We start from the raw sequence: 14,660 nt of genomic DNA, 5'->3' as shown, positions 1-14,660 counted from the left end.
ATATAAAATGTATACTCATGGAAACTGAAGAACTATATCTGCCCAGTTATAACCAGTTAGAATACTGGAGTGGTATGATAAGACGGCATGAAGTGCTCTCTTTAAGGCAGGTTTCAACACAGAGAAACAGAAAAGTGAAAAACTAGGGGGGGTGGATCACACAAGAAACCAAAAATAACAGAAATTCTATGCTGAGGATCTGTACAGATCCCCTACTCATGATAAAAAAAGATATAAGAAAGTGAAGGCATTAACCTAGAAGGACAGTGAAGGAAAAACTTGTGTAGATGTTAATATAGGAGCTGTTAACAGGAACACCTTGACTGCAGGTACATTAAAGAGTAGGATCATTCTATAAGCCCTAGAAGGATGAAACTCTAACAGCTAGTACCATAACATGTTGAGGAAAGAACAGTTTTGGACATGGTGTTTTCAAATGGAGAGGAGGAGAGTATGTCATCTCATAAAGTGAGCAGCTATTTGGGAACAAGTGATCACAAGCTGGTGTGGTTTGCTTTCAGCTTACCTTCAAAGTGCAGACTATCAAACATAAGGATTCTGAACTTTGGGGGGGGGGGGTTATGCAAAAAGGGGAGGTGTCTCTCAAAACTTAAGCAAACTTGTTTTGTTTTGTTTTTTTCATTCTTTTTTCTGCTTGCCTTCATACCTGCTGACCATCACGTCTCGTGCAACCGGACTTGACCATGCTTGTTCCATTGCACTGGGTATTCCCAGCATGGGGCAAGAGCTGTCCAAAGAAGCTGTCGTGCAGACCACCAGAGCAATGCAGAGCATATACTGTCAGCCCTACATCCTCCCTTCAGATCCACTACAACACAGGGATTATTTTCCTTAACCTTTGTGAGTGCGTAATCCTGTACACTCATGATGAAGGCTACCATATACACAGCTCGGTAACCCAGTGCCCACCCACAGAACCATCCCTTGCATTGTTGCCCCTCCTGTGAGAGAAAGACTCATTGTACAGGCTCAGTCCACTTCTTCACCCACAGGATAGGAACACCCGTCCTCTGCACACGACTTGCAGCAGACACCTAACCCGCTAATTGAATCTGAGTCACTTAAGTCATTTTCAGAGCTTTATCCCACTACACAAGTGGAATTCACTAATTTTGGCAAATTAGTATGAAGACATTGTGGAAGACCAAGGGGATACATCAAAACGGTCATCACAGAAACAGCAGGCCATTGTGTAAAACAACTTTAAAAAAGGATGGAAAATATGCTTCTTAAATGAGGTGGCATCTGTAAGTGGTACTTGTATGGTTTCTCAAGTTCCTTTATGTCCATGAACTATTTTGTTGAATTTGCATAACTTTCTCCGAGGTTGTTAGACCTTAGGATGTCATGCTAAGTAAGAGGGTATAAGGTTCACTGCACAGGATTTTGGGGAAGCTTCCCTACACTTCCCCCAGGACAGCAAAGTCTGTTTTTATTTTGGAATTTGGATGAAAAGCTCCATCAGTTTAGCAAAACTCAATAAATCATACATATCTTATCAAAAGTCAAGGTAAACATGTTGTATTCGTGAAGTATAAGGAAACCGAGAAAGATGAAGATGAATCTCAATTAAATTAGACGAAAACAAGAAATTCAGTTATAAAATCATAGGCTTAACCTGATCAAAGTGTAGCTAGCTGAAGTCAAAAGGGGACATAAAATATTATAGGCACATAAGAGAGGAAAAAAAACTCAAAGGGGGGAAGTAGCAGGAAGTGTCAGAAAATGATGGGGCTGCTGATTGACAATGTTTGTTCCACTCTGTCTCCCACCAGTTGAAAAGCCCAGGATGTTGTTGTTAATCTCAGTCTGTTCATGAAAGCAATAATCCTGACAGAGTTTTCGAAACTAGACATGCATAAGCTAATGGGGCTGATGGGATTCAGTGTAAAAGAACTTGAAAACCAAGGGGGAAACACAAGTCATGGGAAGATAGTAGGATTTCCCTAAACTGGAAGAATGCATATATGGCTTCCCTTATCAAAGACAGGATGCAAGCATGAGGTTCAATGTTAGTTTACATTATACACCATCTGTAAGGAAAATCTCCAAATCACTGCTAAAGAAAAGAATTTTGAAACATATTACTGGGGCACCAGGCTGAAGACCTCATGGACACATGTAGTATATCTTTGATGAAATAATTTTATTAGACCAAAAAAAGGTGCTGTGAACATGACTTACATATACTTTAGCAGACCTGTAATGTGGCAGCAGTTAAGGTTAACGAAGAAAGATGATAAAATTTGCTTAGATCCTGTGATGTGAGGATAGGTGTAACACTGGTCAGTTAGAAGGCCACAGATTTATGTAAGTAGTATCTCAGCAAAAGAAAATAAGGTGACAAGTAGGGTACCATAGGAGCTGATGGTAGGGCTGATTCTGCCTGTCTTACTATTTGACATTCAGGAATGTGCAGATGATCAGTTTAGTGTGCCTGTTGATGACATTAAGTTGTACAACATGGCTGAGATACAAAAATTGTGAAATCATGAAAAAAGGCATAGAAAATTGGAGAGTGGGGTTAAACACACTTACACTTAGTTAAAATTCAGTGCAATATATATAAATATACCGATAATAAGCAAATGACGCAAATATCAACTCTCACAATGTCGACCAGAGAAGGTCGACTTTGCAAATGTTGACACACTACTATACATGTGCTGAGCAAAAATCTCAGTACATGCAAAACAAAAGTTAAAACATAGCATAAAACAGTTTTTTGAAGGGTGTCACCCCCCCCCCCCCACACTCCACACCTGCTGCTAATTATGTATACTATCAACAAGATTTCACAATGTGGGGAAAAGGAAATATTTTCCAACCTTGAGAACTGTGTGATGTCACACACCTGTCAACCATCTATGCAGTCGACTAAATTATGTTGACTAAACAGATGTCCGCCAAAGGGGGATTTGATGTATATTTAGTTTCCTGATATTATTCAGGCATATAAAATTATGCATCTTGGATGTCCAGCCCTAAAAAAGGAGCACAGAGGAGGAGAAGAATTAACAACCACAAATTTGGAAGGAGACCTAGAGGTCCTAGTACTGGATAGTGGAAAGCTAAAGAAGGAATGCATTAGAGCAACAAGGAGGATTAGAGGGATACTGGGTTCCATATGAAGAGGCATCAGAAAAAATATAGCTATTATCAGTTACATTAACCCTGTATAGTATATTGTGTGCAGTTCTGAAGAGCTCAACATTGTTGGCATAAATCCAAGACAGAGAGAAGTTCAGCAGAAGATCAGCAAAAGTGGCATATATTGTATACTATAAGCCACATAATGGGATGCTGAAAGGACTGAACAAAGACAAGGACTAATCTTGCTTCTCACACTTTTATTGCTGTTGTTATGGTTTCACTTTTCCGTTTGTAAAATGTATACATCATTAGGGTGTAAAGTTTATATTATAGTATCTTTCTTTTTTTTTTGTCAGTAGTTTTGTATCACCTTTGTGTTCTACTGGTGGTTGTAATTGTTATGGTTTTGTTACTATTATGTAACGCAGTCTCAGCTTGCAATTGGTCATGCTGTGATCAGCATTTTTCTCCAGTAATCAAACTGTAAATAAATTAAAAAATGTAAATAAATGGTTTAGTTGCACTTCAGTAGACTTTTGACATGGCAGCAGATAAAGGCTTATTGAACAAAGTAAAAAGACAAGGATTAGGCCCTTGGGTGTGAAAACAGGTAAACCAATGGCCAGAGGGGGCCTTCTTAAACTAAAAATAGCAGTACAGTCTATTCAGTCTTAAGAAAAGTAGGATTGGGGGAAGAAACGTTTAAGCTCTTTGATGGAGCTGTGGAGTCCAGCTAGGAAGTGTTTTTCAATAAAATAAAGTAAGACACATGATAAAATAGGGTGCGTATAGAAGTTTCAGTATGGATATCTGAAGAGAGATGTGAGGACGCAGTATGTAACAGAAAGGGTAGTTGATGACTGAGCATCCTTCCTAAAGAGGTAGAATATGTAAGAAATGGTAACAGAATACAAAGTGGCATGGAACAAACATAAGGCTTAAGGGTTTGGGAAAAAGAAAAATTAATTTAATAAATAGGCTGTGTAGTTAATCCACTAAGGTAGTAAAATTGGTTTGCTAGTTTAATTAATCTGTAATTTTCTTTCCTGTATTTTTGATTCATATATGTGTTTATTTATTTATTTATTTTATCCCGCGGTGGTGGTGCTGCGGTAGCGTTGTCGCATCACAGTAAGACACTGACCGGTTCGATTCTCAGCTAGAGCGTCTTCTGCGTGGAGACATGCGTGAATGGGCGTGCCTTCGTTGAAGGTTGTGCATCAGGCCTGGCAAGCTGGTACGTAAAAATCAACTGCCAATCATTAGCGGACCAGAGTTCCGCTGTGGCGACCCCTAACCGGGAAAAGCCGAAAGACACATATGTGTTTATTTATTTTACATTTGTTTATCTGGGAAGTCCGACTGGGCATCCCGATTCCAGCAGAGGCCCGGAGAGAAAAGCTCCACACAATATATCAATGTAATAACACAAGTAACAATTTAAAATAGAAACAGTTAGAAAAGTAACATTCAAAAAAATGACAGAGAACCACACGAGTATTAGTTGTACAAGGTATAAGTTCAGTGTGTGCTAGACATTTGTTATCTATATCAACATTATGATAAAGAATTATTATATATACAATACAATAACAGTGATGAGAAGAAGAAATTTAGAATGTACATACAGTGCTGTGCATAATGACATTATACAGAATTATTTCATACACAATTAAAGGAATCATCTGAGACTGAAGTTATAATAATAATATATATTATACAATAATATATTTACAAAAGTTATATGTGGCAGGTCTCCATCTGTTTAACATGCCCAAAAGCCTTTTAGCTGAGTTTCTGACCAGTATCAAACCACATTAAGTAAATCCTACATTGTTATAGAGTGTATATTTGCACTTGAGTAAGGAACGTTATGAATAGAATTCAGATAATTCCCTTAAGAGGAAGCAGCATTATGAATTGAATTCATAGAATTCTAGTAAGAGTAAGGACCATTATGAATAGATTTCCAGGAATTTCCACTGTTAAAAGTACTTTAGTGATAGTTTTTTTAATTAACAATCAGCATTTGTCATTGCTAAAATACATAAGTAAACAGTAGCTTGACATCTGTTTTCCTTTTAGCATCACAAGTTTGCTCAATTTTGTTAAATTATGTAAGCATCACTATTAAGAAGAACTGAATGATGACTGATTCTACACAATTTTTTTTTTCTCTTGGTTTTCTTTTTAGCTTATTGCAGTTGACTATCAACTACAACCACTCCTCCTTCTGCACCAGGTCTGCCAACCTCTCCTTAGCCACCCCTGGACTAACAACAACCTATGTTCTGTGCCAAGGAGTGGTTGCTTTTCAACTCTTAACTCCATTCCCTTGTACAGAAGTCCCATCTCAGGAGCTGGCGTGCATTGGGCTCAACAGACTTTCCTCAACCTCCATGTGACTCTGCCTGTGGCCCTGTCCTCCTACAGGCAATTCCCATCATGTGTTCATAGCATACCTCTCCACCTCTTAGGGCAAGAAATCGGGACAAAACCATAAATAATTGGGGGAACAAAGGCACAAACATAGGAACAAACTGTAAATATTGCTCTGACAAACTTAGAAAGTTGATAGAATAAGAGGTTTTACATTAGCATGAATTTTCTGAAGGGTATGAAGTCTGAAACACAAATGTCTGTCATTATTTTCTGACTTCAGTCTTTAATGATGTGTCAGTGATTTGCCAGAAAACCACAATTTTATGAAAAAATTAACCAAGAATATGAGGCAAAAATCTGGACAGTCTGCGAAAATCTGTACAGTCGATAGGTATGGTTCCCAGCATCAGAAGGTATCAGAAACAGAATGGCATTTACAAGTCCACACACCCTGTACCTGACTGAATCAAGGATGAATAACCATTAGAACTTTTGTTTTCCAGGATGTAGTCTGAAATCACTGCAATTTTATGTCTCTTTCCTGTTGGTAGTAATGGCAATTTCTTAAAGCAGACAATATAGTCGGATAGGGCTTCCATTTTGTTACATCAGGAAGTTTCCTTTTTTTCCCATTATAAATCCTCTGTAATTTACATTTATATCCCTCCTAATGCAATGATGAAGTTCTCCATTTTAATTCTCCCTGGCACAGTGACTCACTCTGCCTGACATCATTGCTGTCAGAAGTGATTAGAAACATCATCCTGACGTGCAGATTGCTCACAAGTTTAAAATGAAAATCAAAAATCTGAAAATGAAAATTTACATCATACTAGCCTTTAGAACAGCATGTTACAGCTTGAAATCTGCCATTGATTTATGCACTACTTTTGATGTCTGCATGCAAAGTGCTGTAGGCTTCAACTTACTCTGTCATAGCTGTAATTTGGGACAAAAGTATTTAAATTACAAAGTAAAAAAGCTTTAGGCATTGCTACTATCAAGATTTCCTGGTGCAAGAATATCTTTGTGGTAGTCTGAGACCTCTGTTTTATGTTATTTTATTTTATTTTCATTTGGAAGTTGTAGTTATGCTGGCTGGAGAGTAAACAAACCTGGAACAGTTACATGGAACAGGAATGAGAATATGAAATGTAAACATAGGAATCGTTTCTGTGGCTCACAGAGGTGGCTCCCTAGCTATGATGTAATAGTCACTGGTTTGAGTGTGAGGACAGAATACTGGGTGTGAGTGTACAGCTCAAGCAGTCAGTACAATCCTTTTCTTCACTGGGACGGTGTGAATTTTTGATGCTGCCTGTTTTTTTGAGTGAACAGGGGTCCAGCGAAGTAAATACTGTGGAAGAAATAGCCAGGGAATTTTTATGGTTAGGCTTGTATAGGCGCTAGGGCCAGTAGCCTAGTACCAACCTATGAAACTATAAGACTACAGTGATGATGCAAGAGAGGGACGCAGGCACTCAGGAAGTCATGCATGGGATTGTGGTGGGAGAAGAAGAGATTTTTATTGCACACTAACCTTCCTGGTTCTAGGCTATTTCTACCCTATCCAAATTCATATTCCTTATCTTTATTTAAAAACAAAACGTTCTTAGGCTTTATTTGACATTTGCTCCACTCTTCATAGAAGGAATGAATAGACTATTTAGGGTGCAATGATGTAGAGTCAGTGGTGGAGGTGAGGGCCTCCCAAAAATTTAAAAGGAATCTGTTTGAATACAGTAAACATCATAGGCATGAAATGTTTTAATTATCCATCTTATGCTTCCCTGTTAGAAAAAAACTGCGGTGGTGGTGCTGCGGTAGTGTTGTCACCTCACAGTATGACATTGTCCTGTTCGATTCTCAGCTAGAGCGTCTTCTGTGTGGAGACATGCTTGAATGGGCGTACCTTCGTTGAAGGTTGTGCGTCAGAGCTGGCAACTCGGCACGTAAAAATCTACTGCCAATCATTAGCAGACCGGAGTTCCACTGTGGCGACCCCTAACCGGGAAAAGCCGAAAGACACAACATGCTTCCCTGTTAGAGAGTCTATAGCATTTCTAACCTTGGGGGAGGTTAGTAGTATGGTTAAGATGTGTGGCCTCACAGACACGAAATACTAGGTTTGATCCTTACCTTTGGAAGGGAAATTAACCACACTTAAAATAACCCACAGGGGCAGCTTACCTAGTACTTACCCATGAGGTATGTCAGAAATACTATTCACTATTGTGTGTTGTCTAGAGTACAGTCTGCATTGTTGTAATATTGCTGTATGTTGCTACATTGTTAAAAGTGTTAGCTCAAAATAGTATTGCCTAACAGCAGTTTTCCCCTAACAAGTTGGCTGAACTGAGGTAAGGTGGTAGTCTTGTAAAAACAAATTGTACGTGAATCTCTTCCCTTCCTTTTCTTTCCTTTTTTTCCCTTAATTTGAAAAGTTTTAAAGAGTTGCCGAACTTCTGTGAAAGAAATCTGTTCATGAGCTGAGGTTTTCATACCACTCCATTTGTTGCAGATGATTACTTCTGTGTTGCCATCAGCAGATTAGAGGACCCATGCATTCCTTATTTCATGGCGGAGAATTACAGTGCACTAGATTTACTGACTCGCGTAGGAAAAGCATATTAAGTGCAATATATGGGAGGGCAGAAGAAGCATATTAATATACAGCAAGAGGGAAAGGGCATAACTGAATAAAACACTACAGATTGTCAAAATCTTTGCCAGTGCCTGAATCACAAAATCCCACAGGTTATTGTTTTTTTTTGTAACAAAGGGCTTTGTCCCTCTGTGTCTCTGGACTTTAAATGACTCTCGACATTTTCGCATGTCGGGGATAGTGAAATCCTTGATTGCAGCAACACGTGCCAAAAGCGATATCTCTAAAACGAGGTCTGTTTTTCTAGTATATAGGCATTAATACAATAAATGTTGCCCAGCTAGTGTTCAAAAAATTGAAATACTGTTGCTATGATTAACAGCAGAGATGGATGTATAACGCTTTTAGAAAATACATGGCTGTTTTACTGTCAGCTTGAATGCAGCCGTCATTTTACCTAAGTTTTTGTGTTGAATTCTTCAGTAGTCTATGTTCAGGCATTAAAGTGCATGTATTCATGCAGATGTGCTGTTAATTTGACTGTGAAACATGCATTTCCTTAATCTTTCAGTGGACAGTGTTTTCAAATGTAATCCACTTTTTCTGCTTCAGGATGATTTTTTGTATCTGTTTATTTATTTAGACAAAATAAAGGCTCTAGTAAGTTTTGTACTTTTTATTTATTGCGGTCAGTGAAAGGGATAACTTAAGTACTTTCAAATATTACCAGAAATGCCCTTTTTGCAACATCAGGTCATGCATTTGCGTTAACAAAAAAGATACTAAGGACTCTGTACTGTAACAAGTGCGCAATATACCTCACTAAACATCTTTTACACATAAAGAACATTTTATTCATGTAAAGTGATCCTTTATAGATGCATTTCAGCAGGATATTTTTCCTTCCAGTCTTTCGTCTGAGGTTTTAATGACCACCTCAGAGTAAAAGGTATAACAAACCATGTAGCAGTGTCATTGCAGAAGGAGTTAACGCTAAGTCTTGACACGCAACCTTTCTTTCTCTCTCTATGGTACAGATTCGGAGTTAGCTCTGATGTACAACGATGAATCTGTGTTGGAAAACCACCATCTGGCAGTGGGATTCAAACTCTTACAGGAGGAGAACTGTGACATTTTCCAAAACCTCATAAAACGCCAGAGGCAAACGCTCAGGAAAATGGTCATTGATATGGTAAGGGAATAAAGTGTGGGTATTTCAGATAATCATGTTTCACTAATTTACTTTTTTATGACTAGAAAAAGTTTAATGCCCTAAGATACCATGAAGAATCCATTTACATCACATACACAAATTAATCCAGTCTGTACACCAGTAAAAATGGCCAAACCAAAGATACAAAGAAGCACATTTTTTCTGTTACCAGTTTTCTTGTGGCTAGGAACTTTGTGAACCATTTGCACAGCTGCCATCATGTCTTGAAAAAGAGAGGTTTATAGATATCTTTGTACATACATTTCAGAAAAACAAGTCATAGCTGTGGAATCAAACTGTGTGCACATGACACATTTCTCTACAAACAGTAACATATTGCTTTACTCCCAGTGTTTCATGCCAATTCATTTGCAGCTGCTAATGATGTATGAGGGGGCCTTTCTATTAATTGGGCAAAGAGCACATCAGAAAGATGTCAAAGTGTTCTCCACTTAGAAAATCGGCTGGTGGTGATGAAAAAGGTTGTGTAGCTTGGAAATTGTGTTATTGTGGGGCAGCAGTCATAATGCAACACTAAACTATGTCATTTATTGTTCTGCCTAGTCTCCCACGTCTTTATTACCCACCCACTGATGGTATCCTGTGCTTCTGCACCAGCTTATAATAGAACGAGGATGTGGTCAGGGGTCTACAACATGTCAGCATATGAGTTCTCCATACTTGTTTAGATTGCAAGTACCTTCATAAACCTGAATTTGAATGTGAAATCAGCTGTCCATTGGACTTTACTCCAGACTGGCTCTAGTTTTTTTTTGATATTCAGTCCTGAACCCCAAGTGTGGGTCACTGTATGAACATTCAGCATTTCAGGTCCGTGTAGTTCATTTAGTGGTGTTTCCATTGTGTGTGTATTGTATTTCTAACGTAAACAAATGTTTGTTGCACTGCTGCTCTAACGTTTGCCTTTCTGCAGTTCTGAAGAACAGTCTGGCATTAAGGCTTTGATCTGTTAATAAGCAGTTTCCTGTAGTCAAAGGTACAGAATTTGATTCCCCCTTTTCTGTTTGCATACTGTGTGACTCTAAGCAAGTCACTTGACCTAACAGTTTTCCCAGATCACCGCTGAAAAGTGACACACATGTCCATGGGCTTACCTTGTTAAATTTATAAAAGAAAAAAAGTGTTGAGTACCAGCATCTGAATATTTGAGTAATCTCCAAATGTAGTACCTCACAGTTAGTTCTGCACAGCTTTGGGCATGGCCTAACTGACTGGCAGTGGAAAAACGAGTTCGAGTGACAGGCGTGCTAATTTCTGCACTGGAGTGACAGGCATGCAAATTTCCACAGTCATGATACTGTGTATAGTAAGTAAATCACTACACAGAGTCCAAAAGAATAAAACAAAAGTAATAACGCTCCCAAAACAAACGTTATACTGTGTATAGTAAGTAAATCACTACACAGAGTCCAAAGGAATAAAACAAAAGTAATAACGCTCCCAAAACAAAAGTAATTAGAAGAGAAATTACAGATAAAAATGAAAACTAGGTATTTAATAAAGTGAATGGGTAACTATACAAAAAATCAATAATGATATGATTTTAACACACAAGGAAAACAGGTTATTTTAAACATGGTAGGCAAATACATCTAAAAATGTAAACCTCAAGTCTTATCCATTGTTCTGTCACATTTGTATGCATTAATTAGATGATTAAACAGTTTAACATGCAGTGTTGCCTAATTTGGACAATTCTATTATAAAGGGAATTCAGGATAGTAGTAGATAGTGAAAACATGTCCCAATAAAATGAAACATATTTGTTTGATTTTTTATTTAGCATGCACTCCAAAATAGTAGCCTGGGGCATGTATGACCTTAAACTGTAAAAATAAGTTAAAAGTATTTGGTGCCTAAAAGCTTTTCACATCAGCAAACATGCATCTTTGTAGACGACAATTGCCACATGTTTATTTTGTCTGGCTGTGAGAGAGATTTCCTTGGATTTAGTGCTGTAGCTACATGGAGCTCTCATGTTGTTATGTAGCACCATCACCATACTAGAATGCAAAAGAGAGAAGAGAACTAGTCAGGCTTGGTTGGGAGGGGAACACATTTTAACCTGCATGTCGGCAGAAAGTGAGCTGTACCTGTGCCCTGTGGTTTCCACATGCTTGTACTGTTAAATTTTATACAATTCAGTACATGTATCATTATGGACAAGGATATTTCTCTTCCTGTGGTGTCTACTATTCAACAAATCTCACATTTTGTTTTACATTTGTAACCTTATTTTGTGTAATCATTAGACATTGCTAGGGTGTAAACCTAGCATTATACTAGAACAGAATGTGTCTCAGAGTACAAAGTATTTGTCATAGTACTCTTACAGTAGAGGAGTTGCACAGACTGGTTTCAAAAAATTCAGTTTGCTTCACCACTTGCACTTGTAGGGAGGTCACTTTAAATCATGTTAATATGTAAGAATCCTATGTAAGGGGATTTGATTTTGTGACGAGCGTAACTGCTGTGAACGCACTCTACAATCACATTTTCATTATTTTTCTTTCTTTCGTTCTTCCTCCCACCCTTTTTTTTTCTTTTTTCTGCAGCACCCTTGCATTACTTAATTTATTTCAGAATTTGTCGTGCATGTTGTAATTTCTGTATTTTTTTTTACATACCTTGCAGGTTCTTGCTACAGACATGTCTAAGCATATGAGCCTGTTAGCAGACTTGAAGACCATGGTAGAGACCAAGAAAGTAACAAGTTCAGGTGTTCTGCTACTCGACAACTACACTGACAGGATACAGGTGAGCTACAGATCCATGGTTGATCGTGGGGCTACGCTGTGCACTAAGGTTAAAAGGGGGTATTTCAGATTGCAGCACCCAAAATGAAAACTTCCTTATCCCATCTCCTATGTTACCTTTTGGGTGATTTTATAACTATTTATCTTCCTTTGTCTGTCTGAGTCTGTATTCTACTTCCTAGATGGCATAATTTGGTGGTTTCAGGTTTACTAGGGCTGTAAGTGGCTGTACCAAATGAAAGAAGGAATCCAGCTGAAAGAGGAAATGGTTAGTAAAGGCAGTATAGGAATTTATCCACTGGGTTGTTGTTGTTGTGTCTTTCGGCTTTTTCCGGTTAGGGATCACCACAGCGGAACTCCGGTCCGCTAATGATTGGCAGTAGATTTTTACGTGCCGAGTTGCCAGCCCTGACGCACAACCTTCAACGAAGGTACGCATTCACGCATGTCTCCACACAGAAGACGCTCTAGCTGAGAATCGAATGGGACGTCTTACTGTGAGGCAACAATGCTACCGCAGCACCACCACCGCAGTTATAGAGGTGTAAATGTGCACTTCCTGTGACCAAGTAAAATGTGTTTTTTTTATTACCATTTCCCCTGACATTTAGAGAAATACAGCCATTGCTGCTAGCTTGAGAAATGTTTTGACTGGGTTGTACTCCTTTCAGCAACATTCCATCTACTTCGTATTCCCCTAGTCATCTGGATGTAGAATTCATAATTTACAAAGAACAGAATTGTGAAGCAAAACCAGATGCAAAACATGTGGCATGACTTAAGCACCTGGAATGAGTAATCTCTTTTTGATCTTAGCTCCATGTTTCATCTTGTAAATCCAGTAGCCACTGACGTGGATGAGGTTCCACTGATGTTATAGCTGAGCGCTGCCATATCGTGCAGCTGTCAGCATATGCACACTACCAGTAATTCAACAATGAGATGGAAATGTAAAACAGAAGGAGCTGCATAAGCAAAATTTATTTCTGAATGTTTGGAGGCACAGTGTCTATCACAGCCAGTTTTTTGGTATTGATGGTCATTATGCAGACAGTGGTCATTTTAAAAGATTGCCAAATGCATGTGCAAAACAAGCATTTTGATGCCTTGATTCTGATGAAAAAGATTTAGTGAAAGAATCTCCTTGAATAACACATTAGCATGCTGTGTTGCAGTGTCCTTATTTCCATGCGTGTGTGCACACGCATGCTAACATGCACATATTTTTCTTTGTTGGTATCCCTTTGTGTCTGCCACAGTACTCTAAGGCCACTACCATGGGTGATATGATATCCTTTTCCCCTAAAACGCAGTTAAGAGTTAAAGGAACCACAGCACATGCATGGGGGTACTAGCATGTTGCCCCCATATTAACCACTGTGCCCGTTTTTTTTCCTGGCCATAGTTCATTGGATGACATCTACTAAATCAAGATTCCATGGAACTTATTTTTGGTGAAACAACTTATAACCCTTTTTAGACTTGCATGTAGTTTATTCATCATAAGATTAGAACTGATCCCTTCCTGTTCACCCACCCTATGAAAAAGTCTATTTGTTCAGGGAGAAAGCAGTCAATGGAGCCATCTGATGGATGGGGTCCCTACATTTCTGAGTTGAGGCAATAACCCATGTCTTTTTGGAGCACCTGGGAGCAAGAAAGAAATCCACCACACTGATACCTAAAACTCTAAGAGTACAAACATTGAAAGCCAACTATGTAATCTTCTGTACTAAGTCTGAGATTGCAGTATCCAAATCCCTCTTACTCTTTTTTCCAACAACTTTTTATTTGATTTTACATCCAAAAATTAACAATCAAACAATTTAAACACAAAAAAGACAACAGAATAATCAACTATTTATAACTATATTCAACCATCTGTGACAAAATTCAGTATAACTTATATACACCATTAATATTTGTCCAATAAAACTTGCAGATGTTCTTCATGTTTCACTGTTGCAGTCATCACATTTGGGTTATCTGCCTGCAGTTAGCCCTCGGCCAGCCTGAATACCAGAGTCTTGTATTCCTGCGTCAGATGCTGTCTCTTCTTCCATGACGTCAGGTCGTCAGGGGTATAAAACATGCAGCCTATGCCATTACATCAGTCTTTCTTGATGTGCGGTGCCCGAAGCAGAAGCAGTTCATAAGTGCTGGTCGGCCAACTACTGAAATTTTCGTTTTTGAGTTTTAGAACCGAAGTCTTCAAAAAAAAGATAAGTACCCCATTGGGAATCTTTTTTCTTGCTCCAACCGATGTTAGTAAAAGTTAACAATTGTCTTACCTGTGGAAAGCAAATACCTCATAAAGATTTTCATTCATACTGCATTCCTTGCTTAGGCCTAGACCACGACATCCCTCGCTGTTGGTTTTGTGCCTTGTTCAACCCTCGAACTATTCGTCGTCGGGCTATCTTTGCAGCAAATTATTTTGGTACTCTGTATCCGTACTCTGAAATGGCTTCGGTAAGCCATCCGACTACCGATCTTCCGAAAAAACGTATGGATAAAGAGAGACCGCATAGGTTCAAAACTGCCGACGATGCTTCAGTTAAGCTAGTCA

The 14,660-nt window shown here is 38.6% G+C and overlaps 1 protein-coding gene across 4 annotated transcripts in view; it reads left to right on the top strand.

Moving 5' to 3' along the window:
• PDE4A (phosphodiesterase 4A) overlaps nucleotides 1-14,660 on the top strand; it is a 1,515,730-nt gene that overhangs the window by 1,471,070 nt on the left and 30,000 nt on the right. For all 4 annotated transcript variants that reach the window (XM_044084565.1, XM_044084567.1, XM_044084568.1 and 1 more), the window contains 2 exons: nucleotides 9,139-9,293; nucleotides 11,970-12,092. In XM_044084565.1, coding sequence (XP_043940500.1) covers nucleotides 9,139-9,293; nucleotides 11,970-12,092 — 278 coding nt within the window. The remainder of the gene's footprint in view (nucleotides 1-9,138; nucleotides 9,294-11,969; nucleotides 12,093-14,660) is intronic.

The sequence above is a fragment of the Protopterus annectens genome, chromosome 9.part0, assembly GCF_019279795.1.
Source record: "Protopterus annectens isolate FY-2018-M chromosome 9.part0, PAN1.0, whole genome shotgun sequence".
NCBI classification, from domain to species: domain Eukaryota; kingdom Metazoa; phylum Chordata; order Ceratodontiformes; family Protopteridae; genus Protopterus; species Protopterus annectens.
Note: the sequence above shows the minus strand (reverse complement) of the source record. Positions and strands in the feature narration are given on the sequence as shown.